This window comes from Canis lupus, chromosome 4 (assembly GCF_011100685.1).
Source record: "Canis lupus familiaris isolate Mischka breed German Shepherd chromosome 4, alternate assembly UU_Cfam_GSD_1.0, whole genome shotgun sequence".
Classification (NCBI taxonomy): domain Eukaryota; kingdom Metazoa; phylum Chordata; class Mammalia; order Carnivora; family Canidae; genus Canis; species Canis lupus.
Window position 1 is genome coordinate 709,149 of NC_049225.1, and position 26,372 is coordinate 735,520.

General features: G+C 38.7%; 2 protein-coding genes across 4 annotated transcripts in view; both read left to right on the plus strand.

Annotated features, from left to right (window-relative positions):
- LOC606925 (zinc finger protein 260-like) overlaps positions 1-7,621 on the plus strand; it is a 40,788-nt gene extending 33,167 nt beyond the window's left edge. For all 3 annotated transcript variants that reach the window (XM_038533785.1, XM_038533786.1, XM_038533787.1), the window contains one exon: positions 3,522-7,621. In XM_038533785.1, the coding sequence (XP_038389713.1) occupies positions 3,522-5,755 (2,234 nt within the window). In that variant the 3' untranslated portion in view covers positions 5,756-7,621. The remainder of the gene's footprint in view (positions 1-3,521) is intronic.
- A 12,353-nt stretch (positions 7,622-19,974) lies between these two features.
- LOC119871425 (zinc finger protein 33B-like) overlaps positions 19,975-26,372 on the plus strand; it is a 49,706-nt gene continuing 43,308 nt past the window's right edge. The window contains 3 exon segments of the mRNA XM_038533788.1: positions 19,975-20,079; positions 21,169-21,303; positions 23,226-23,255. Of these exon segments, the coding sequence (XP_038389716.1) occupies positions 21,289-21,303; positions 23,226-23,255 (45 nt within the window). The 5' untranslated portion in view covers positions 19,975-20,079; positions 21,169-21,288.

Here is a 26,372-nt window from a genome sequence, read left to right on the forward strand (position 1 = left end):
ATAAAAATAGGGACGCCTGGGTGGCTGGGACGCCTGGGTGGCTCAGCGGTTGAGTCCCACATCGGGATCCCTGTGTGGAGCCTGCTTCTCCCTCTTCCTGTGTCTCTGCCTCTCTCTCTTTTTCTGTGTCTCTCATGAATAAATAAATAAAATATTTTTTAAAAAAAATAAATATATAATTTTAAAAAATAAGAGGAAAGAGATGAAAACAAAAAATAAAGAAAAATAAAAAAGGGGTGGGAGGGACTGGGAAATGGTGGTGGTGAAGAAGTTGTAGTGGAGGGAGAATGTAGTTTACCTGGGGGTCCTTGAGGGTGATCGTCTTGGTTCTGAGTCTATTACGTTCTGTATGTTAGAAGATGCTCCATCCCAAATTTATATAAGCCGGCAATACTTGCAGAAAGCCCCAACCTTGACCACCCAAACATAAACGAGATAAAAGAGGCGGGGCAGAATGGGAATGAAGAGAGAATATAATCTCATAGAATGAACCAGCTCAGGTTCCACTTGGTCCTGGTTGCATGCTGGTCATATTTCGATGGTATTAACTTCGTCCATTGTAGAACAAAAAAAGGCAGAGGAAACAAAAGCACAAAACAAATCTCGTGTCTCGTATATCTCCCAAAATTAAATTGAGTATGTTGATGGGAATCCAGAAGTGAAAAATATATCTAAGACATGTAATTATAGAAATATGAAAATCAGAAAGGAAGAAACTTAAAAATGAAGTGGTGGTAAAATATTGTAGTTGAGGTGGGAAAAGAGAAAAAATATTGGAAAATTTTAGTCTGATAAAAAACTAGTTGTAATGGAAAAAGGGGAAAAATTTTTTTAAGAAATGGGGGGACTCTCTTGTTTTGTATATTACAAGTCCCTCAACCTCCCCTGGAGCTTTCTAGCACTGCTTGTGAAGAACTTGTTCTTCTCCTGTGCCTCCAGCTAGTTCTGGTGTAGGGGTCTGCTGTGCTGATTCTCCAGTGCGTGTTCCTGGGTAGAGATGCCCCGCCCCTTGTCTGTAGACATCCTACCAAGCACCTGCCAGATACCAGGCTCAGTGTGAGCTGTTTATCCTGTGAAGCCTCCATTCCCTAGCAGCCCCACCTCTCCCAGGCAAGTGGTGAAACAAGGATGAAAAACAACAATGGTGGCAGCCAGATCTCCAGCTCTGCAGTCAGTTCCCTGCTAGTAATTAACCACAGTGTCCCAGTCTGCACTGGCCTATTTGCTCCCAGGGCAGCGAGGGTACATTGATCTGCACAGCTTGAGGACGCTTAGCATCAGGATTGTTCTCGCTGTCCTGTGCCCTCCTCGCTTCTGCCTGTCCCAGGGGGAACACAGGGTCATGGGCCTTGTATGCTGGGCGCCCTGGGATCCAGGGCCCTGTGCTGCTGGAACTGTGCTCCTAGAGGTCGTGGCTCCGGAAGGCAGTAGGGCAGACACCTCTGTCCGGAACCGGCCCGCCTAACCAACTGGCTTCTCTCAAATGCCCCGTGGGCTGTGTGCTCTAGCCTTTTACCGAGATTGGTCTGCAGTTTGTAGTGTGGTTTTCTCCGGGCGCCCCTCCTCTATTAGTGACTCTGGGAAACTGGAGGCTTCATTGTCCCTCCTGTAGTTCTTCCTGATTTCCCTCCTAAGCACTTTTCTGTCCGGGAAAACTCCAGTGGCGATTTTTAAAGTTCCTGCTTCTCCAGGGCTGGGATTTCCTGTCCAGGAGTCTCTCACCACCCCGCTTTTGCCTGGCTCCTCGCATTCCCCCTCCCCCACTTGATTCTTTTTTATTCTATTTTTTCCTACCTTCCTACCTTGCTAGAAGCAAAAACCCTTTTGTAGTGTTCTGGGTATTCTCTCTTTAAATCTCAGATTGAATTCCTAGGTGTTCAGGATGTTTTGAAAGTTATCTAGGTAAGTTGGTGAGACCAGGTGAATTGAGGACCCCTACTCTTCCACCATCTTGCCCCATCTGTCAAAATAAATTGTTATTTTCTTAAATCTAAGAAGTCATAGGTTATAACTGGTCCGTTTTGTGATAGAACACCAGGAAAAAACTGTTTTGCTCATTATATGGTGGCCTGCTGATCACATATCTGTGATCAATTGCAAGATGCATTCTGATTTTAAAACATTAAATATGCATATAAAAATATAGTATATTACAAAGCAGTGTTACCTATGGTTGTTTTAAAACAGCTTGCCTACACAGGAACTACTTTTAGATTTATAATAGAAGGTTTGAACATTTTGAAAGTAGGAAGATTTGAAAAGGCATTCTTGGAGGTTTAGAATAATATTGTTATTATGTCATTTTCCTACATCCTAGCCTTGGCTTTGAGTGAGAGTACACACTTTGACCTTGTGGTCAAGAATGAGTAATTTAATGAGACAACTGACTAAACTGACGCAGAGGATATTGACCGGGGTGTTTTACAACATCAACTTGAAAATCTGATGTGCATTTAGTTGGTGTACGTTTGTTTGCTAAGTGACAACTTGTAACAGTTTTCCATGGGGTACTTGGCTTGGGCCAGTGGTTTTTTAGTTTCAGATAGACTTTGTTCAATTGAGTAGCAAATGTGGACGATATTCATAAAATGGTAAATCAACATTAATGTTACTCATTTTTCGGATTTTGTTGAAAAATATGATCCTTAAATTCTGGTGATAAATAGGAACCTAATATGTGAGATGTGAAAGATAAAACAAAATTAAGTATTAGCACTTTGGCACTGGTAATGCTGTTTTAAGGGAAAGCAAGTGAACATAAATGCGATTATCATGATAGGTTCAGCTGTTGAGTGGCTATAGTAGAGCAATATGAAGGTATCAAAACCAAAATAGAATGATTCATCAGATCTATGTTGGCACAATATTACTTAATTTGATATTGTCTTATACTTTATTTTGGAAGTTGGCATTCCTATAAATTATAGTTGGGAGGGAAGTTAGAGTACAATCCGATGACTCTTAAATATAAGGTCATTGGCACATTTAGAAATTTATGTGTTTGTTGTGTAGGATAGAAATTCAAGAGGAAGCATGAAAACTTGTTTGGATGCTATGAAAACAATATAGGTTTGAGGGTATTAGACCTACTCTGTAGTCTGTCTCCTTAATGTCTCATATTTTCCCCATGAGCACCTTTGTTTACTGGTTTTTCTTGCGATTCCAGTTACTTTTCATTAGCTCAGTTAGACTCCTCTTATTTTCTGTGATTTTTCTCCTACCTCGATCTGTCACTCGTGTAGAATCTTTCATCCTCTTTTCACCGCTTCAATTTATATCTTCAGTTCTCTACCCATTATGAACATTTTATTTATAAAGTGCTGAATAATTATACATCTGCATGTTAATAGTTTTTCTCTCTTTTTCCACATGTTTTCTCAAACTGGGTCAGGAAAAAGCATCCTTGATCCTGTGAGATTACTGAAACCAAGAATCAAATATATAATAGAACATTTGTATGTTAATCTAATTCCATTAGAACTATAAAATTCTTATGGTTTGTTCAATATTTTTATTTCTAGAAGACAACAAAGTTCATTACCTAACAGAGAGAATCCAGAAATACCAAGACAAATATTTCCCACAACTTTTATTCAGCAACAAAAAACTGTCCTCAGAGAAAGTTTATGCTTTAAGAAAATTGTCTGATATGAGTACAAATTGTGTTCCTTCAAGAAAAGTGCCCTTCAAATATGACTTAAATGGAATGAATTTGGAAAATATTTTAATATCAATTGGTAGTAATAGAACTTCTTCAAGAAAAAAGCCTCATGTATCAAATGTATATGAGAAATTACTTGATATTAAGCAGGCAAAACCTCATACTGAAGAGATTTCTTATCAAAATAATCAATATGAGAAAGCCCTGAGTCATAAGAATGGTATAATTCAGCACTTAAATACTCAGTCTTCAGAGAAGATTTCAAAATATGGTGGTGGAAAGTCCATAGGAAAAAAGACCACAATAATTCCACACAGGGAAATTGACACAAGAGAAAAACTCTGTGAATATAATGGACATGGAGAAACCTGTGAGAAATTAACTCTTTTGAAATGTTATGGGGTCCACATGGAAATAAAACAATATGAAAGCAATCAAGTTGAAAATAATTTCAAAAGGGTGTCACATTTCACTCAAGTTCAGAAAAAACAGAGACATCAGGATCTCTTCAAATGTAGTGAGTGTGAGAAAACATTCAACTACAAGTCAAACCTCATAGTGCATCAGAGAACACACACAGGAGAGAAACCCCTTGAGTTTAATTTATATAGGAAAACAAGTCACAAATCAGCTGTCACGGATTATCAGTTAACATATATGGAGGAGAAACTTTATAAATGTCATGAATGTGGGAAGTCCTTTTGCAGGAAATCCTCTCTCACTCGACATGAGGGAATGTATAAAGGGGGGAAACCCCATGAGTGTAATGCATGTGGAAAAACTTTCTGTAAGAAGTCAGCCTTCACTCAACATCAGAAAACTCATGCAGGAGAGAAACACTTCCAATGTAATGAACGCAGTAAGACTTTCCATCGGCAGTCAGGCATTAAGGTACTTAAGAGAATCCACACAGGAGAGAAACGCTTCCAATGTAATGAATGTGGCAAAACTTTCCATTGGCAGTCAGATGTTAAGCTACATCAGAGAATTCACACAGGAGAGAAACCCTTTCAGTGTAGTAAGTGTGACAAAACTTTCTATCGACAGGCAGATGTTAATGCACATCAGAGAATTCACACAGGAGAGAAGCGCTATCAGTGTAATGAATGTGGTAAAACTTTCTATTGGCAGTCAGATGTTCATGCACATCAAAGAACTCACACAGGAGAGAAACCCTTTCAATGTAATGAATGTGGTAAATCTTTTCATCGGCAGTCGGATGTTAATGTTCATCAGAGAACTCACACAGGAGAGAAACGCTTTCAGTGTAAGGAATGTGGTAAAACTTTCTATCGGCAGTCAGATGTTAATGCACATCAGAGGATTCACACGGGACAGAAACCCTTTCAGTGTAAGGAATGTGGTAAAACTTTCTATCGGCAGGCAGACGTTAATGTGCATCAGAGAACTCACACAGGAGAGAAACGCTTTCAATGCAAGGAATGTGGTAAAACTTTCTTTCGGCAGTCAGAAGTTAATGTACATCAGAGGACTCACACAGGAGAGAAGCCCTTTCAGTGTACTGAGTGTGGTAAAACTTTTTATCGGCAGTCAGATGTTAATGCACATCAGAGAATTCACACAGGAGAGAAACCTTATAAATGTAATCAATGTGGGAAGTCCTTTTATGAGAAGTCATCCCTCACCCGACATGAGAGAACTCACACAGGGGAAAAGCCCTATGAATGTAATGAATGTAGGAGAACCTTCTGCCAGAAGTCAGCCCTCACTCAACATTGGAGAACTCACACAGGAGATAGACCCTTTCAATGCAATGTATGCGGTAAAACTTACCGTCATCTGTCAGCCATCAATGTACATCAGAGAACTCACACAGGAGTGAAACCCTTCCAGTGTAATGACTGTGAGAAATCTTTTCTTACAAAGTCGACTCTTACTAATCATCAGAGAACTCATACAGGGGAAAAACCCTTTGAGTGTAATGAATGTGGGAAGAGTTTCCGTCATAAATCTACCCTCACTACCCATCTGAGAATTCACTCAGGAGAGAAGCCTTATAAATGCTGTGAATGTGGAAAAACTTTCGGCCGGAAATCAGCCCTTAGGAATCATCAAGGAATTCACATAGGGTAGAAACCCTATAGCAGAAAAACTTGCTATATTTTTCACAATACTCATTTCTCTTTCTTTGTAGTTAACACAACTTGTCAAGATTTTCTAGCCTTCTTTCCATTCATGTAAAGCCATATGACCTCTGAATCAGAGTATGAGCACACATTCCAACCCTATAGAAGACCTCATTTGGGATTTTTCCTATTTCCATTTTTCTTTCCTTATTCAAGGGTAATGGAGATCACCCTCAGGGTAACTTGGGAGCTAGTTATTAGAGATTACAGAATCACAAGGTGGAAGAAATCAGGGTTCTGTGCAGAGTTCTGCCTTCTCTAACATCACTTGTAAGTCTTGTCATGAACCAGAAAGAAATTTCAGTTTTGTTTGGCCATTTATGTATAGGACTTTTTATTGTCATAGTATATGCTAGTCATCTCTTATCTCATATATCTTATGAATGTAATGAAGGTATGAGAAATTCTCTATGTCAGAGAATTCATTAGGGGGGAAACTGTTCTCATTATCCTACATTTTAATAAACTTCCATCAACAAGTCAAACATTTTGTAAATCAGAAATCTACAAATGAAAACCCCCCAAAATGAAATGAATGTAGGAAATTTTTCACAAAGAAGCTACATCTGATTAGTCATCAGATTATTGAGAGTAGAATAAAATCTAATAACTTGGAAAACATTTCAAGATTTCTTTATTGGAGCATATATAACAAAAAATTATCAGTTTAGGAAGTGAAGAAAGCCTCCTCATCTAGAAATAATCTTATACTAGAAGCAGTGTTTTGGATGCAGCAGTAAATAGCTTATTAATAATCTAACACGAAATATTTATCTGGCCATTATGCTCAACAAAGGATATGTAGTTTTCAGAAGGCACAAATGAGTTGAGTCATCAAAGTAACAGCACTAAGTGTCACATAGTGACATTCACTATGTGAATAATCATAGCCTCTGAGCTTTGTCAGATTTATACATATGAGTGTACTCTATAACTGCTACTTTCTGAATGCTTGATTTTTGTTTTGGACTCCAAAATAGTTGGAGCAGGAACAATGCACCCTTACCTAAATAACTTTTGTAACATACACAACAATTTCTGACACTAAATACTCTTGTTGCTCCATCATATACTTAGGCCACAATAGATATTTTTAAAAGAAACCTTGAACACATGAAATGCTATGTATCATATGTGTTTTCTACTTTTTGGTGGCATATGTAAATCCGTATAGACATTGTTAACCAACTATTCTTTTAGTAAATGAGCCCAATAATGACTAATCAAGATTTACTTGAAGTATGCAATGATTCAGCAAACCATTGTTTATAGTACACATCTGAATTTTCAAAATTGGTTTTGAACAGTAGTACTTATTATACTGTACAGATTGAAAACAGGGCCCATTGAAGACATTTTCCCCATTTTATATTTGTGCTATGTCCAAACTATATGCTTATGTAGGTTTTAAGTGTGAAGTGCAGATTTTATGTGAGCAAAAAACTATCTACATTTGTATTTAGTGTGGTAGAATGCCACATTTTTCCTTCTACAATTATACACTTTTTTTCAAACAGGTTGTTCTATGTCTTTCACTTATTTGAGTGTTCTTTGTTGTGGTTTAATCTTTTTGCCTCAATTTCCTCATCTGCAAAATGGAGATAATATTGTCTACCTCATAGATACTGAATAGTTTGGATCAGAGTTTTCTGTTATTAGAACTTAAAGCATTTATGTTTATAACTCGAACATTAGAAATAAAAAGTTTGTCATTAAAAAAAAAAAAGATTTGGGGATCCCTGGGTGGCGCAGCGGTTTGGCGCCTGCCTTTGGCCCAGGGCGCGATCCTGGAGACCCGGAATCGAATCCCACGTCGGGCTCCCGGTGCATGGAGCCTGCTTCTCCCTCTGCCTATGTCTCTGCCTCTCTCTCTCTCTCTGTGTGACTATCATAAATAAATAAAAATAAAAATAAAAAAAGATTTGTCAACCCATAGTATAAAATGTATTTCTGCTTCTTGAGTTGATACAAGAAGATTCTTATTAGAACTCACTATTTTGTGTTTAAAACATGAAACACGTATTTAAAGTAAATGGAATAATCTATTGATCTCTTTCTGTTGATAGTTAAATATGTAAACTAAAGATCCAACTTTGATTTTTTTTTTCCCAAATGAGCAGACAACTGTCTTTCAATTTTGATTATTTCACCCCTATTTCACTGATTTCAAACCACAGTTATATTGTATACAGAGTTATCTTTTGATGTGGCTGTTAAGTCTCTAGGCCTTACATTCCTTTCCTCATTATTCTACTGCTGGTGCACAATCCAGTTGGGCCAACTATAGGACACCACCCTCCTTCCCCACACTGATTTTACTGCTGTTCATTCTGCTTTTCGCCACTATGTATAAACTCCGTGAATTTCAGTGATTCCAGTAACATTTTGTCATATCTCACTTTGTGCCTTATCCTGAACACTATTGCTTTACTAAAACCAGCATAATGGTTTTGAATTATGTCCATGTTTATACATGTAGCTCTTGTTATTTTTAGCATCTTCTACTCTGTTCTATTAAAACAAGTTAATTCTGTTGAAAGGCATCTTGTTTCTAATTTTTTATGATTACAAACATTACCATTTTGGAGAATGTGTATTTATTTTATGCAGAGTAGGGCTGAATCTTCAACCCACAGTGAGAAAAACATTTTAGTGACTCCCTATAAATACAAACATTTGTTGATTCAATCAGCATTTGTTAGTTACTTATTAAATAGAAGGCAATGTACAACAGTGGAACATAAGTTTTACTCTTCCTGAGATTAAATTCCAGTGAAACATATCAGGATTGTCAGAAGACAGAAACCATAACAATGATTTGAACGCACACAATATGATACAAAGAATTGTTAAACTTGGTGCACAATTGTTCACAAAGGATCTGAAAGGGGAAAAGGGAGCAGAGAGAGATTGTGAAGATAGCAGGAATCTGAAAGTAAAACAAAAGTCAAATGTATTACTAAGATAGCAACTGCAGGAAGCAGCTACCAGTTCTAGGCTGGTCAAATGAAAGGAACAGGGGAGGCGAGGCATCCCTCAGAGCTGAAGTGCAGCCCCCCAAAAGGAACCTATTCCATTGATGTGGGTATCTGAGTCCAGAGGAGAGACCTCATGGGATTGGGGCCCATTTTGGCCAGGGAGAGAGTGCTGGCTGCCTGGCACTGGATCTGATGGGGCATGATGAAGCTGGTGTACAAGTGTTAGAAAACTGAATTTAGCTGCTGCTCTCAGAAGGCCTATATGCCTGACTGGGTGAAGCAGCATTGCTAAGATGCTGACAGCACCAGAGGGATGGGAAGCCCACAGGAAACAAACGGGAAGAAGCATGTCCATTTGCCCTCCATCTTTGTGGTCCTCAAGTGTATGCTGTTGGCCAAGCATGACAGCTGGTAAAACATAAGTGTGATTACAATGGAGAACCTTGGCTGACCCAACCCAGTCAAGCAATTGAAGTTAACATAAATAATACTGACATTTGGTATTCAATAGTATTGAATTTGTGTACCATCTACTAGGATGCAATGAGAATACAGCCAAAAGTGCACAACCGGAGTCTAAGCAGGAGGGAACCATCAAACAAACTCCTTTTGAGGTGCACTATTTGAATAAATGGCTTGTAATCTTCAAACATAACAAGTTCATGTAAGTCAGGAAAACTGAGAAAGTGTTCCAAGTTGAAAGAGACTGAAAGAAATGGGATATTGTAATGCATCATTCTGGATTAAATCATTTTGCTGTGAAAGAAGTGATTCAGAGAATGGGTGAAACATGAATGGGGTCTGAGGATTAGGTGGTAGATATTAGTGTTTCCTGATTTTGATGATTGGAATGTGATATATTCTGTTAACTAAAGCATATGAACAATATGCTCTCAATAATTTAGAGAATAAAAGGCTATTTGTACTATTGTTGCAAACTTTTTCTAAATTTAAAATTATTCCCAAAGAATAATGTATTTTGTCCTTGATAAATAAATTATGTAATCTTTATTTCTTTAACTTAGTTAATAGTGTTAAGCTATAAATTAAAATAGGAGGTTGGTCAAAAATTAAACTAGTTCTAAGATCTTCTCTAGAGGAAGCCCATGTATTCAGAGCAGAAGAGACAGACTCTGAGTTGATTACCATGGACCTATAACTCATGCCTGTCCTGTGTTCTTCTTCACACATGGGTCTTTGGTTACTTTCTTAGAAAAGTAAAGGAAGTTGGAGGATATTGACAGCTGTGACTGGTGCCCGTGTTTAGTCCTTAGTTATGGTCTCTGGGCTCAGGTATTTTGTTCCTGGGCTGGTACCAACCAATGTACTAGGAGAAAGAGTCATTATAAATGTCTGGTGGGGAGGACTGGGTGGCTGGGTTATCTTAGGTAGCCCCCTCTCTCTGCCCTCTGTATAATGACTAAACATATATTATCAAACATTACCTAAGTGTCAGGCCCTGTGCTAGAAATTGTCAAATTTAACTCTTACTAAGCCAGGAGAGTGTGAGTGAATGACTGAGTAATGACATTGAGAATGTGGATCAGGATCCCATGGAAGGTAGGAGCTAAGGGTTGGAGCCTCCTAGCATCCTTAGTGTGACTAGAAACTGTAAACCCCATGTTGTCTAATTGTCCATCTTAGTTTATTCAGGCTGGATGACAAAGTCCATGGACTAGATGGTTTATAAACAACAGATATTCATTTCTGACACTTCTGGAGGCTGGGAAGTCTAAGATCTCAGTGCTGGCAGAATTTGTGTCTGCTGAGCCCCTGCTTCCTGGTTCATAGAAGCCTGTTTTGTCCCTGTGTCCTCACGTGACAGAAAGACATGGTGATGGATCTCTCTGGGGTTTCTTTTATATGGGCAATAATCCCATTCATGAGGGCTCCACTCTCATGATCTAATCATCCCCCAAAGCCCCACCTCCAAATATTATATTGGGATTAGTTTTCCACATGAGTTTTTTGGAGGGAACAGGTGGTATGGGACATAAACATTCAATCTATAGCATTATTTATTTTTTATTATTTTTATTTTATAAATAATACTGGAGTATGTTTTTTAAAATTACAGCTATTCCTTTCTTTTCCCTTCCTTTCCCAGCACAAGGAAAGCAGTCCCATTGCAGGTCAGTCACGGGAAGAGAGCTCCACGCAGAGGAACAGAATTGTACAACTGTTCATAGCACAGAGTCATGGGACACTGGGGAGTTGGCTGTTAAGGAGATTATAGATAGAGGAAATTTTTGGCATGGTTGGAGATTGATTACATTGAGGGAAAGATGAATGTATTGAAAATGAGAGCCAGGCAGCCTGGTGGCTCAGCGGCTTAGCGCCACCTTCAGCCTAGGGTGTGATCCTGGAATCCCGGGATTGAGTCCCCCGTCAGGCTTCCTGCGTGGAAGCCTGCTTCTCCCTCTGCCTGTGTCTGTTCCTCTCTCTGTATAGCTCATGAATAAATAAATAAAATCTTTTAAAAAAAGAAAATGAGAGCCACGCTTCTACCTGTTGAAAAGATTTACAAATATAGAAAGGCAGAAGACTGAACAGAACCCCAAGGTGTTGAATCAGAATTGGAGGTATTGGTAGGAATTGATCGTTTTTTAAAATATATATACATAGATGTATTTATAGGTGTGTGTGCATACTTATGTGTATAGACACATGCACGTGTATATGCAAATATACATGGGTATGTATACAAATGTACACACAAATGCATGTGTGTCTGTGGTATATGAATGTCCTCCATACCTGTATTTCCTAGCTCTTCATACTGAGATTGCTTAGAAGCAAATCCATCCCAGTAGCAATGAGCACTGGCTTCCAGAGTTTGGTTTCTAGATACTGTCTTCCACTTAAAGGAAGCAGAACTCCTTTGTAAATGCCTGATTCCAGACCTGTGCCTGGAAAAGCATATGAGCCTAGAATATCTTCCTGTGAGAGAAGGCAAGGAATGTCTCAAGGAATAATGGGCTTTCAATGTACCTTTGCTATGTACATAAAGTACATAAAAGCCATCTTGGAGACGCTCTTATTGGCCAAATCTGGAACAATCTGAGTGTAAAATTAATACAATGGAATATAACCTGTGGTATAAAATAGAAAGCCATGAATCCATATTGATATTGAAATAAGTAAGTGGGGAGAAGGAAAATATCCTTCTCTAGTAAGTGTATGAGGAATAGTGGAAATATAAAGCCAGTATTTGGTAACCATCATATGAATGATTGATTCAGGTGAGATTATTAATAGATACTAAGATTGGTGAGTGGATGAGGAACAGATTATTGGCATAATATCAGAATATAGCTCCATGAATGATTACCAATTTCCATGGGGATAATGGTGATATTATGACAGAGAAACCTGGCAGACACCAAAATGACAAAATGATCAAGGCTAATGTCACCATGGCCAGCACTGTGTGGCCCCTGACCTGATACACTGATCCATCTTTTCTGTAGTCACTACCAAGAAAGCATGACCTAAGTCTGATAATGAAGAAACATATCCCTTGATGGGATCCAGGACCAGAAGGGGAAGACTTTCTTGGGACAGTATTTGAGATTGGAATGGGATTTGTGGATTTGACAGTAGTGTTCTGTCAAGGTCTATTTTCTGACTTGCTAATTGGATTGGTGGTTCTGTAAGAAAGTGTACTTGTTCAAGGAGAATACCTAGTGGAGTACTTAGGAATTGTGGTGTATTACATCTGCAGCTCTCTCATATACTCAGGAAAAGAACAATGATAATAAGGCAGTTGAGCAGACAGATATGAAACAAATGCAGTGAACTGTTAATAGTTGGTGAATCTAGGTATGGGGGATATGGGGATTTTTTTTTTCACTGTTGTTGCAACTTTCCTGAAGTTTGAAGTTATTTCAAAATAAATCATTAGTTTCTTTGAACCCAATTTGTACATTGGTAGTCTTCCTTGCTATAACCATTTCTGTTACTTCAGTGTATAGCCTTTAACATCTTCCTTTTCCCATATATTTAAAACCCACATATATGTACATAAAAAGAATATATAATAAGAGTGCCATCTTTATGACTGTTTTTGATATGCAAATGTTAAATAACATTCTATAAACATTCATGAAGTCTGATATTGTGAATGTTGAAGTAATACAATTTATGAATTATTATTAATTGTCTGGAATAACAAAATGTAAAACTGACTCCCAGATGAAACATGAATAGTGCCTCTGGTTGCCATGTGGTAATGATACTTTAACTAGTAAACCTAAATGAGTTCTATAATTGTTGGTATCCTGTGACTGAACCCCACTCTTACACAGTGCATAGGAGGTTTTATGGGTGTTTTGATGATTTAGGCTTCTTTTAAATTACAAATTGAAATTGAAAATATTTCTTAAAATCTTTAGAAGTCATCTAAATGAAGGAAATTTAAAAACCATTATTAGGTGAACAATGCATCAAATCTGCAGATGCTATCCATTAACAGATGCTATATTAAGATATTAATTAATTACAATGGGAAAGATATTAACTTTACAGCAGAGGACCCTGGTGGACATAAGTTTAACAGAGTGGTTAACATGTCTCGTAATAAGACATAGCAAAATGATGAACGATGCTCTGAGAAGCACACATCTCTTATGTGGTATTCTTGTCCCAAACATGCATCATCCCAATCATGAGAAAACATCAGACAAACACATATTGGGGGACATTCTGCAAAATAACTGACCAGTATTCATCAAAGTGTTAAGGTTGTGAAAGATCAGGAAAGGCTGAGGAGCTATCCCTCCAGTCAATTATGCTTCCTGCCCAGGCTGTTAGCCACGTCCTGCAGCTCCAGCTAGTCCTCCCTTCTGAATCACAGTCATAGTCATTGATGGCTTCTGAGAATGGTGACATCCTGCAGGTTTTGCACACTTATTGGGAGATGAATAAAAATTCTCATCACATAAATGTAAGATAAGCTTGTTTTTTTGGGGGGGGGTTCTATCTCTGCTCTTTAGCGACAGAGAGAGAGAAAGAGAGAGAACAAGCTCAGGTAAGAGAGTGTTGTCTTCCAGGTAGAATTCCTGTTCATTATGTCGGGACCTGAGTACCTGAGAAAAATTCACTTGGCATGGGAGCTTTATCCAGGGTGCCAGATCTGACTCTCTAAGAATTCATAGTTCCCTAGAAACCCAGACTATATTTTATATAAACTCAAATACCACTGAGAACCCAGTAAGGTGGGACAGTGCAGGCATGTCCCAGAAACTTCAATTATGGTATGTTCTAAGGGCTCTGAAGAGATAGCAAGAGATCACAGAAAGATAATGTTCATGTAACAAGATCTAGTCCCATATTGTTCCCAGCTTGGAAGTGCTAAGTGAGCTGACAACTGGAAAGAGTACAGCAGTGCTATAGTCTATAATACATGGGGATTTTTTTTTTTTTAAAGCTGGGTTTCTGAAAATTGGTCACTGTTGCCTCTAATATTGTTGGTCAGTTCTTCCTGGGTCCTGGGCGGTTCAGTTCCCTAATACATTTTATCATCTCCTCAGCTTCCTGTCTGGGCAGCTCTCTCTTTTCCATACTTGGCCCTGCAAACTTTAGCTGCTCTGGTAAATGCTATGTAGTGATGCCCTTTTATCTGTGAAGAAGGTAATTTCATCTGTATCAAGAACTTAACAAATTAGGCACAGGCTCATTTTATATGCCTTGTAATCTTTTCTGATGATCTAATGAATCATTGTGGTCTCAATCTTTAATACCATTCTGATAAAAACTTTGGAGTAGAATTTTGATGTTAACATGACACATAGAAAGTGAATCCCCCACCATTCTGCAAATTGTAACTTAGAGGAAGATACTTTGTATGAGATATATGAAATGTTGAGAAAATAAAAAATATATTAAGATACAATCCTCATAGATTAATGCCTTTGAAGAATGTATCCATCCTTTGCATTTTTTCCTATTGTGGTAGGCAGAAGAGTGTTTTATGCAGATGTACACATCCTAATCTCTAGAATCTGAAATATGTTACTTTACCTGGCAAAAGAGACTTTGCAGATATGTTTAAGCTAAGTATCTTGAGATTGGGAGACTATCTTGAATTATCTGAGGGGGCCTTATATAATCACAAGGATCCTTATAAGGGAAAGAAAAAGGCAGGAGAATCAGAGTCAGAGAGATGGGACAATGTAGGCAGAGGTAGTGATGTGGGACAAACCAAGGACAGCCCCTAAGGGAAACTGGTAAAGGCAAAGAAGTGGATTCTCCCTCCTGTTGAACATCCAGGAGAAATGCAACCCTGCTGACAACTTGATTGTAGCCAAGTGAAATCCATTTGGGATGAGCACTGGGTGTTATTCTGTATGTTGGTAAATTGAACACCAATAAAAATATAAATTTATTATAAAAAAAAAGAAATCCATTTGGGACTTCTAATAATGTAACATAATAAATTTGTGTTGTTTTAAACCACTGTAGTAATCTGTTATGGCAGCAAAAGGAAATTAAAACACCTATAAAAAAGAAGTTAATTTTGAAATATGTGGAGTATGATTTGCTTTATTTTTCATTTCTTTAAGATAAGCAGGTACATTTTTATTGAGATATAATTGACATATGACATAAGTTTAAGGTGTATAACACATTGATTTGATACATTTATACATTGTGATGTGATTACCACCATAGATTTAGCTAATACCTCTCGCATCACATAATTATTATTCCTTTTTTGTAGTGGAAACAATTAAGATACAGTCTCTTAGCAACTTGGAAGTTTATTACACAGGATTGTTGTCTGAAGTCACCATAGTGTGCGTTAGATCTCCAGGACTTAAATATCTAGTAGTTGCTAAGTTTGTACCCTTAAACAACATCTCTCCTGTTCCCTAAAACCCTCAGTAACCATCAGTAAAGCCCTCAGTAACCATCATTCCCTAATCTGTTTTTGTGAGATCAGCTTTTTTAGATTCCATATATCAATGATATCATATAGTATTTGTCTTTCCCTTTCTTACTTACTTCACTCTTATAATGCCTTCAGGGTCCATTCATGTTGCAAATGGACAAGATTTCTTACTAAATCATGGCTGAATAATACTCTGTTGTGTGTGTGTGCGTGTACATATAGCACACCTGCTTTATCCATTCATCTGTTGATGGACACTTAGGTTGTTTCCCTATCTTGCGTGTTGTGACTAATAATGCAATAAGCATGGGAGTACATATATCTCTTCAGTGTCCTGTTTCATTTTCTTTGGGTATATACTCACTAATGGAATTGCTGGGTCATATGAGATTTGTTTTTCTAAATTTATAAAGACCCTCCATACTGTTATTTATAGTAGATATGCTGATATACATTCCAGTGTACAAGGGTTCCCTTTACTCTGCATTCTTGCCAGAGCATGTTATTTCTTGTGTTTTTGTTATTAGCCATCCTAACTGGGATGAGGTAGTCTCTCATTTGGATTTCATTTGCATATCACTGATGATGAGTGATGTTGAGCATCTTTTTATGTACTTGGCCATGTAGATAATTACTTTGGAAAAATGCCTATTTAGCACCTCTGCTCATTTTTAGTTTTTAAGAAAGCTTTCATTCATTCATTCATTTATGTCAGAAAGAGAGAATGGGGTGGAGAGACAGAGGGAGAGAGAGAATCTCAAGCAGACTCCTTACTGAGCTTGGAGCCCAACATAGGGCTGGATCTCCTGACCCTAAGATTATGACCCTGAGATTATGAGCTGAGGTGAAATCAGAAGTCTGATGCTCAACCGACTGAGCTGCCCAGGCGGCTCACTTCTGCCTATTTTTAAATGAGATTTTCATTGTTTTTGAGTTATAAGAGTTCCTTATATATTTTTCTGATATATAGTTTGCAAATATTTTTCACCTATTTTGCTTTTCCATCTTTTTAAAGTTTCTTTTGCTGTGTAGCAAAACACCTTTTTAGTTTAATATACTCCCACTTGCTGATTGTTTTTCTTTGTTGCTGGGCTTTTGGTGCCATGTCCACACAATCGTTACCAAGACCATTGTCAAGGAGCTTCTTCCCTATGTTTTCTTCTAGGAGTTTTATGGTATCAGGTCTTAATGTTTAAGTCTTCAACCCAGTTTGAGTTAATTTTGATTGGTATAAGACCGAGGCCCACTTTCATATTTCTGCCTGTAGCTATTTTCCCAGTACCATTTATTGAAAAGACTATCTTTTCCACATTGAGCATTTTTGTATTCTTTGTCAAATATTAGTTCACTATAAATGCATGAGTCTAGTTTTGGACTCTTAATTCTGTTCCATTAGTCTATCTGGCTACTTTTATGTCAATACCATACCATTTTAATTACTACAGCTTTGTGGTATAGTGTGAAATCAGGAAGTGTGATGCCTGCAGCTTGGTTCATTCTCATGATTGGTTTGACTATTCACGGTCTTTATGGTTCCATATACATTTTATTTTATTTCTTATTTTGTGAAAAATGCCATTAAAATTTTGATAGGATTGCATTGAATATATAAGTGGCTTTGGACAGTATTTAAAATTAAGGTGTAATTGACATGAAACACTGTGTAAGATTAGGTTTACAACATAATGATTTAGCACATATATATATTGTAAAATGATTATCATAATAAGCATAGTTAACATCCATTATCACAAAACGTTACAGGTTTTTTTCTTATGATGAGAAATTTTAAGATCTATCTTCACACCTTTCAAAATACAATCCAGGATTGTTAACTATAGTTACAATACCAAACGTTATATCCCCTGGCCTTTATTTCTCTTGTAACTGGTAATTTGTACTTTTTCATCTCCTTTGGTTACACTCACTCCCCATACCCTGGCTCTGGCAACCCCCAATCTGTACTATGATTTTGGTGGTGGTTGTTTTTTTAAAGATTCCACATGTGAGGTCATACAATATTTGTCTTTCACTGTGTGACTTATCTCATTTGCCATAATGCCCGCAAGGTGTCAGGTGTAACCCTATTGCAGATGGCAGGTTTTCCCTTTTTGTGGCTGAATCATATTCCCGTGTGTGTGTATGTGTGTGTGTGTGTTTATATTTTCTTTACCATTCATCTGTCCTAGGTGAGACCTCTCCAGGTTGTTATCCCAGCCAAGGCAAAAGACACTGGGACAGGTTTGGTGGCTGTTTTCGTTCTGCAGCTCTTACTGTGCTGCAGAAAATTAAGGCCATTCCACCTCAAGTTTAGTGTTAGCACAAGTACAGCCATCTCAGGCCCCTGTGAACAAGAGCTGAACTTTACCCTACTTCAGTTACAGGAAAAACCACAGAACGCCCTTGACAGAATGTCCCATGTTGGAATGAAAACAGAGCTTAAGACAGAACACCCTTGACAGAAAGTCCCGTACTGAAATGAAAACAGAGCTTAAGAAATTCCTCCACCCCTTCTGGAAATCCCCTAGACCAGCCCATAAAAACCCAGCTGTAACCCACCTCGGGGTCCAAGTCCCTGCTCTGCTGTGATGGGTATACTTGGACCCAAACTCGAGCTTGCTAATAAACCCTTGTGTGCTTTGCATCAGTGTCGGCTCCTTGGTGGTTTCTTGGATTTGCAATCTTGAGCCCAACACTTACTAGGTCTGCCTGCCTATTAGTAGGTACACAGGTAGAGGAGACACATTCTGGGTCTCTTGGCATATAGTGTTGGGTTCCACAACTCCCACCAACACATTTTTGTTTATGGATGGATGTCTAAGTAGTAGAGAAAAAGGAGGAACCAACATCTTACGCTGCCATCATGCTGATGTCACTCTCTGGCACATTTTTTTTAAAGTAATCTCTACACCCAGTATGGGGCTCAGACTCATGACCCTCTTATTCAGAATTGCATGCTCTATTAGCTGAACCAGCCTAGCACCTCTCTCTGGTATATATTTTTTTAAATGTGATGTCTTAAATATTCTTGTGTAAACCAAATTCTTAAAGTATTTTGTAACCAACCCCCATGTAAGTTAGTATACTTCTGCATAACCACTTTTTTTTTTTTTTTAAGTAGGCTTCACACCCAGTGTGGAGCCCAACATGGGTCCTTAATTCATGACCCTGAGATCAAGACATGAACTGAGATCAAGAGTAGGGCACTTAACCTATTGAGCTGTAGGGGACTGCTGGCTGTTTTGTCCTCCAAACTACAGGAAGTTTGGAGGACAGTGTTAGAGGAGGAGCAAGTTCCTTCTTCCTGTTTGCAGGATGCTCTCTGTAACATTACTCCGGCAAGGGCCCTTCACTGTGGCCACTAGTAGTACATGACAGCTTATTTCTTTTTAAGTATTTTAAAAATTGAGATATAATTCACATTAAATTCATTCCTTTAAGAGAAAATTCAGTGGTTTAGAGTATATTCACAGCGTTGTGCAACCACCACTGGTATCTAACCCCAGCAGTTCTCTAACTCTGTGGTTTCTACCAGCTCTCCCACATGTAGCCCTATTGATCCCTCTCTGACTACAGGGGTGGGACCCCCCCCCCCCAGGCCTTATCCCCGCCATGCCCTTAAGTCAGGCCTGCGGTAACTGGACAACACCCCCCCCCCCAGGTCTGAGTGCTTTTGTAGAGAACACATTAAGGTACGTAAAAAAAATCAAAGAGGAAACAAGCATATACAAAAGTTTATTGAGATGCTTAGTGGAATGTTGTCAAAGAATGTGGACTCATTCTATGAAAGGGTGGCTCTCCATTTAGTCAAATAACTTTCATGTCACATGGGAAGGAATATGCTTATGTAAATGAATAAAGATCTATCTTTTTTCGACTGGGTCAATTTTCTGATTTATCTACAATGTTCGTTTATTGCTTTCATGATTTTTGAACTAGCTTTCTTGAGTCCGGCCTCACCCCTTGGCTTTTCATTTTCTCACAGAATCCCTGATGGTGTCAGATACTTTTTTTTTTAATGTTCTTTTATTTCATTGATGGAATCTATTTCCCAGTATTTGAGAGTGGACTTAGCAGGCAGGTTCTGCACACAGAACTCAGCTTGCGCGGAGTCGGTGGCGGGCCCCGAACTCTCCCCGCTGGGTGAGGCCCGGGACCCAGCTCTCGGCCAACCCCGCCCCGCCGGCGTCAGCCAGGAGGGGTAGCGGGGTCCTAGCGCCGACGGCCCAGCCTTCCCCGCTCTGCGCATGCCCGGTTCCTCCTTCTGCCTTTGTTTGCTTCCGTCCCCCCCCCCCCCCCCCGCCCCGCCGTTTTCCTCGGGTCTCGCGTGAGAGGTTTCTCTTGGGCCGCGGAGTCTCTGCGCTTTTCTAGGGCCGGTGCCTTGCGACGAGGGAGCGACAGGTGAGCCCGGGACGGTCGGACGAGTGCCCGCGAGCGCGCCGCGCTACCTGGGGGCCGCAGGTCCGGGGTAGGCGGTCGGTGCCCGAGGGCGTGGAGCAGGTCCGCGGACTCCCCCGACGGCCCGATAGGGACACCTCCACCAGGACTAGGGCTCAGGGGCCTCAGGTCACCACCCTACGCCGAGCGTGCAGCGCGCTTCCTGAGGCCGCGGCAGGAGCGCTTGTGCGCGTGCGCGGCGGGGTCCGCACCTCGTGCGCAGGCGACGGCGCTGCGGGGAGGGGGAGTGCGCGTGCGCGTGCGCGTGCGCGGCGGGGTCCGGGGCTCGGGGCTCGGGGCTCGGGGCTCGGGGCTCGGGGCTCGGGGCTCGGGGCACACCTGTCCGGGCTGTTCTCAGTCGCCGTGCGCTCGGCGAGACCCAATTCCCTCGGCTCTCCCTCTACCCTTCCTGGAGTCCGAGCTGCTCACCAGGCGTGCCCATCACTGCATCTTGCCGTGCGCTTGCCCTCGCATTCAGGATCTTCAAGAATTCTGTTGTCTCATTTAAAAGAAAAAAAAAAAAATTCCCCCTCTTGAAGGTTAGTGACTTGTTCAGAATCACAGCACGTTAGCGGCGAAGAGGAAAAGTCGTGTCCTGGACTCACGAGAGAGAACTGCCTGCTTTTCCGTGCAAGGAAAAACAAATTAAAAAGATACTTTTGAGAAATGGCAACCAAGATATAGAAATTGAAACCCAGACCTTTCCTTCAAGCACTGCTTTTCACAGCTTTCTGTGAAATCCCTAACCAGAAGCTCAGGAAACCTGATAAACAAGATCAGTCGGGAGTAGCTTTACAACAGTTTTGGTGAAGAGTTAACGTTTCTTCACTGGGTATATATTTTGTTTAAACTAGTTTTTTTATTTAAAGATTTTTCCTGAGCTTCACGGGAAGTTTAAACTGTTAAATACTCAGGGAGCAAGCATATGCGTTTACCCAGCGAAAAATGTTTATGCCCAAGAGCATGGGAGTCATGTTAGGTGATCCTTGAACACCTGCCGCCCCTTCTGAAGGTCCGGGGTACTGACATTCTTCCCCTCTCGGATATGTGCAGTTTTATAGGGCACAAGGATTTAAGGAGCCCCCAGTCAGGCCAGGTCTTCCATGACCCCGTTCCTCTTCTTGTAACCCAACATATCTTCAGAGCTGCCTGCGTTTTTCAAGACAGCAGAAAATGAACAAATTCCAGGTAAGTTGTTCATTCCTCACTTTATTTCATGGTGGACTTTGTGAGATTTGTACGAGTCCATATGTTAAGATGGAAAATTAGTAATAGATAAAGATCTAACTTTACAGAAAATATGAAGTAACAGTTGAGTAGGAGGGCCAGGTTGTCTTGTATATAATACTGATCATTCTATCTCTGAGTTTCTAAGTTGGTCCAGAGATACATCTCTGATGTTTCTGATAATCCTGGGAAAAGGAAGACACTGTATTTTGGATATAGACTGTTTTTGTTTAAGACACAAAGACTTCTTGGAAGATGACTTTTAACATAGGGACACGTAGTGGATAATCTTCCAGTGACAGCCTAATGAATGAATGCCTAAAACTGTTCCTGATGGTGAGTAATAGAGTCCGAGAGCTAGTTCAGGTAGTTAATTTTATAATGCTCTTGTTTGATCCTAGTACAAAACCTGATACATTTAGAGGAATGAATGGCCTGCATGCCTGTTACAAAAACTCTCCTTAACGACTTTAGCCAGGTTGTGTATATGAGTTGCACAGCAGATGGTTCAGAGTTAGGTTCTCTGGTAAATGTGTCTGAGCTTTCCAGTCAGATTCATCCCACAGAGTTTTGTCTTCTTTCCCCTCTACTTTTTGACATCTCTCTGGCTAAAGGTCGCCAGTGTTTCAGTTGGAATTACTTTCCTTGGAGAACTGCTCCATTATTGACTATGCACCCAGCAAGTTGTCTTTGTCCTCTTCTGATACAACTCTTTTGAGGCTCCTTCTTGGAGTCTTCCTCATTGTGCCCTGTTGTTTCAGTTTCAGTTCTTTGTCTACTAGCTTTATCATTTTATCTCTACATGAACATTGAAAAACAAAACAATATTGTTAAACAATACTGTTCATTGTTTTGAGGACTTCTAAAAATATATCAGTTACCTTAATGTATATAATATAGCCATTTTTTTCTCCTAGTTCACCAATAATTTGAGATCTATCCATATGTAGCTTATCCCTTTTAAAGCTCTGTTTTTCCCACTGTATGGGTGCACTGTATTCTAAATACTATATTTTATTGGTGGACATTTTGGTAATTTCCACTTTGCATTAATGTAAACGCTGCTGTGAGTATCGTTGTTCTCTCTGCGTACATTCAAGTGTATCTCCAGACTCTGGGTCAGTGCTTCTCAAAGTTAGATTCTTTAGCCAAATATGGCAGCGTCACCTCAAAACTCATCCGAAAAGCAGATTTTTATGCGCCCTTCCAAAACTACTAGAAGAGAAATTTGGGGGGCAAGGCCCAGCAATCCGTGTTTTTAATGAGGTGCCCATAGGATCCTGATACACATTAAGTTTAAGAATAACTGCTCTTAAAAAGAAAAAAAAAAGAATAACTGTTCTAGAGTCCAGTGATTAATATTTTTGAGGTATGGCATACGAAGATTTCTAATTTTTCTAGGTAAACTTACTCATTAGAAGACTACTTTTCTCTCTTCTCCCTAGATATAAAAATTATTTTTACACTAAAGACTGAAAAACTTCACTGTTTAATTTCCATTTTTCTGATTATTGAGTTTGTGCAACTTTCATGAATTTTTGGCTTTTTAGGTTGTTTACTGAGTTTTGTAAGAATTCCCTGTGTATTTTAAATGGTAATCTTTTGTTTGAAATTGTTGTTAATTATCTTCTCTTCATATGTTTTGTCTTTTAATATAATAATATCTTTCCTGAAAGTTTTATATTGTAATGCAACCCTTTTGTGTCTTGTATTTTTTATTCTTGTTTTCCTGATCCCAGGAGCCTAATTTTGAAATTTTTCTATATTTTGTCTTTTTTTCTAGTAAGACTTTTCTGTAATATCTAATGCCTTAATCCGGAATTTTTTAAATATAATGTGATGAAAGGATCTGATTTTATCTTTTTCCATCTATAAAAAATAAGGAGCACAATGAAAGGACTAACACAACACATGTGAGTTGGAATGCCTGCCATGTCTCTTCTCCATTATGCATGCTGCTGGCTTTGGACTGAGGTAGATTTTGTTATGTTCACAGAGTATCCTTTGAGTCTTATTTTATTGAAAATTAGAGTTTAATTTTTCCAAATGCTTTCTTAAATTTTATGGGAATGGTGATATAATTTTTCTTTTTAGGTCTCTTGAATTAACATTTCCACATTTCTTAGTAACTAATCTTTGTGTTCTAAAACACGCCCCACTTGGTCAAAAGTGGTATTCTTTTAATGATCATCATAATTCTGTTTCAGTATTTTTTCCATAAACTTTACTACAGTATTCTTAATCATTTAAAAAATACTAAATTTGGGGATCCCTGGGTGGTGCAGTGGTTTAGCGCCTGCCTTTGGCCCAGGGCACGATCCTGGAGACCCGGGATCGAGTCCCACGTCGGGCTCCCGGTACATGGAGCCTGTTTCTCCCTCTGCCTGTGTCTCTGCCTCTCTCTCTCTCTCTCTCTGTGTGATTATCATAAATAAATTAAAAAATTTAAAAAAATACTAAATTTGATTTCACTCATATGTGGGATTTAAGAAACAAAACAGATCAGTATATGGGAGTGGCATTTGGGGAGAGGGAACAAGCCATAAGAGACTCTTGAAGACAGAGAACAGAGGGTTGATAGAGGGAGGCAGGAGAGGAATGGGCTAGATGGGTGATAGGTATTAAGGAGGGCACTTAGGTATTGATGAGCACTGGGTATTGTATATAAGTGATGAATCACTGAACTCTACTCTTGAAACCAATATTGCACTGTAGGTTAACTAGAATTTAAATAAAAATTTGAAAAAAAAATTAAAATGTTTAATTTGTTCCATTTTGTTCCTAATAGTTTTTCTATTTTGGGGTGAATAATTTTTGACATAATATTTTATTCTTCATGGAACCAACTTTTGGTTTTATTGATATTCACTGTATTGTTTTTCCTTTTTTTTTTTTTTTAATATTCATTTGAGAGAGAGTGCACATGCTTACATACGTGTGAGCACAGGGAGGGAGGCAAAGGAAGAGAATCTCAAGCAGACTCCATGCTGAGGGTGGAGCCTGATGTGGGACTCAGTCTCACAACCTTGAGATCGTGACCTGAGCTGAAATGCTTAACCAGTTGTGGTACCCAGGTTCCCGTTTACTATTATTTTTATTAGCTTCTGCTTTTACCTTTATTCCTTCCTTCAGCTATCTATGGTTATAGGCTGTGTTTTGTAACTTTTTTTTTGGAGATGAATTTACTGTATAAAGCTTTTTATTATGTCCATGTAAGGATATAATTTCTCTCTATTACTACTTTAGGTGCAAAATCTATCAATATGTAGTGCTTTTTTTTCTACACAGGTTTCAGTTTCCTTTCTGATGCCTTCTTCAATTGCTAAAGTAAAATGTATTTTATTTTTTAATAAATCCTATTTTTGTATGTATAGCAAGTGTATTAAAAAATCTATAAATATTAAGTCTAGAGTTCAGTGAATTATTACATATCCAGCGCCCATGTCAAAACAAACACTGGCAGCACTTCTAAAGCCTCCCTCGTGCTCCTCTCACAATCCCTACCTGTTACCTCGCTGGTGATTCATTTGTGTATAATCTGTGGCTTCGTGGAGTTGAGTAGTGAAATAATGGAGAGAGGTCATCTGGCCCTCAAGGCCTAAAAATTTGCTGTCTGGCTCTTTACAAGGAAAATTTTCCAGATCCTTAGGTTAGTTTATTAAATTTGTTAATGTTGGTGTCATTTGTGTCCTATTTAAAATTAATTTTCCTTCTCTAAGGCCATGTATATAATCTCTCATGTTATTTTTAAAATGTGTATTGTTTTGGCTTTCTTTCACATTTATGCTTGTTTAAATGGACTTGATACTTACTTTTGTTGTTTAGAAATCTTTTTATCATTAGGGCATCACACCTTTTTCAGAGCAAGTATAATTTACAGAAATTATAGAAGGCAACTTTTTATCAAATGTCAATGTTTAGCAATGTTTTGTTTAGCTGAAATATTATTTCAGTTCTAAAAACCATTTCTAGTTGCAAAAAATAATCAAAAACCTTATTGGAGGGTGCCTGGTTGGTGCCTGACTTGGTTTGGGCTCAGGTCATGGTCTCCGGCTTGTAAGGTGGAGCCCGCATTGGGCTCGGCCCTCAGGGCAGTTTGCTTGCAATTTCCTCTCCCTCTTGTGTGCACTCTCTTCTTGAAATAAATAAGTAAATCTTACATACTCTGTATGTAACATACATACATACTCCTTGTGTAAAATTACAAGTATCAAGGGTATTATTTACTGGTTGACAATTGCCTTCTACAAAATATGAAACAAAATACATTTATTGGATTGTTCTTCAGGTGCAGCTGCCCCTTGGCATCCAAAATAAGGATTTCCCAAAAATAAAAGCTCCAAAGCAGTTCATGTAGTGCTTAATTTAGATCAGTGCTTTTTTTCTCATTATCACTTTTTCTCTTTCCCCCCACCCCCCTGCAGTTGCGCTATTTTATTAAAAACACTGAGTACCTCAGATTTATGCTTCAGAAAGACATCATTTGAGTAATTTCAATGACATACAGCTTTTCATGTAAAAAAAAGATGTTTTGTGGTCACAATTACTTCAAAAAATAATTATATTCAAATAAGCTGACATGTTGTGCTTTAGCAATTGTAGAGCCATTGATAAGTTAGGCAAATGTGAAATGCTAAAATATGTGAACAGCTGTTCTAAGTTTGGAGTGCTATAAAATTCCAGGTTGACTTTATATCTTCAGGGAATGTCATAAGCCCATGTTATAGCATACAAAGTCATAAAGTAGAAATCCAAGGAAAGTAGTACCTTTTCTAAGTTACAAAAGTGTAGCAAATTAATACAGTACTCTTTAATACACTAAAATCCCTTTTTGTTGTTGGAGTCATGTATTACTTTAATGATAATTTTCACTCCAAAAATGTCATCTAACTAACAAAGAAAACACTGTGGTTTTTGATAGTGGTTTATAGATGTACAGATTAATGTCTTTTAAAAGTATATACTTTTCTTTTTTTTAAAGATTTTTTTTTTTTTTTTTTTTGAGAGAGAGGATGAGTGAGTGCTCACAC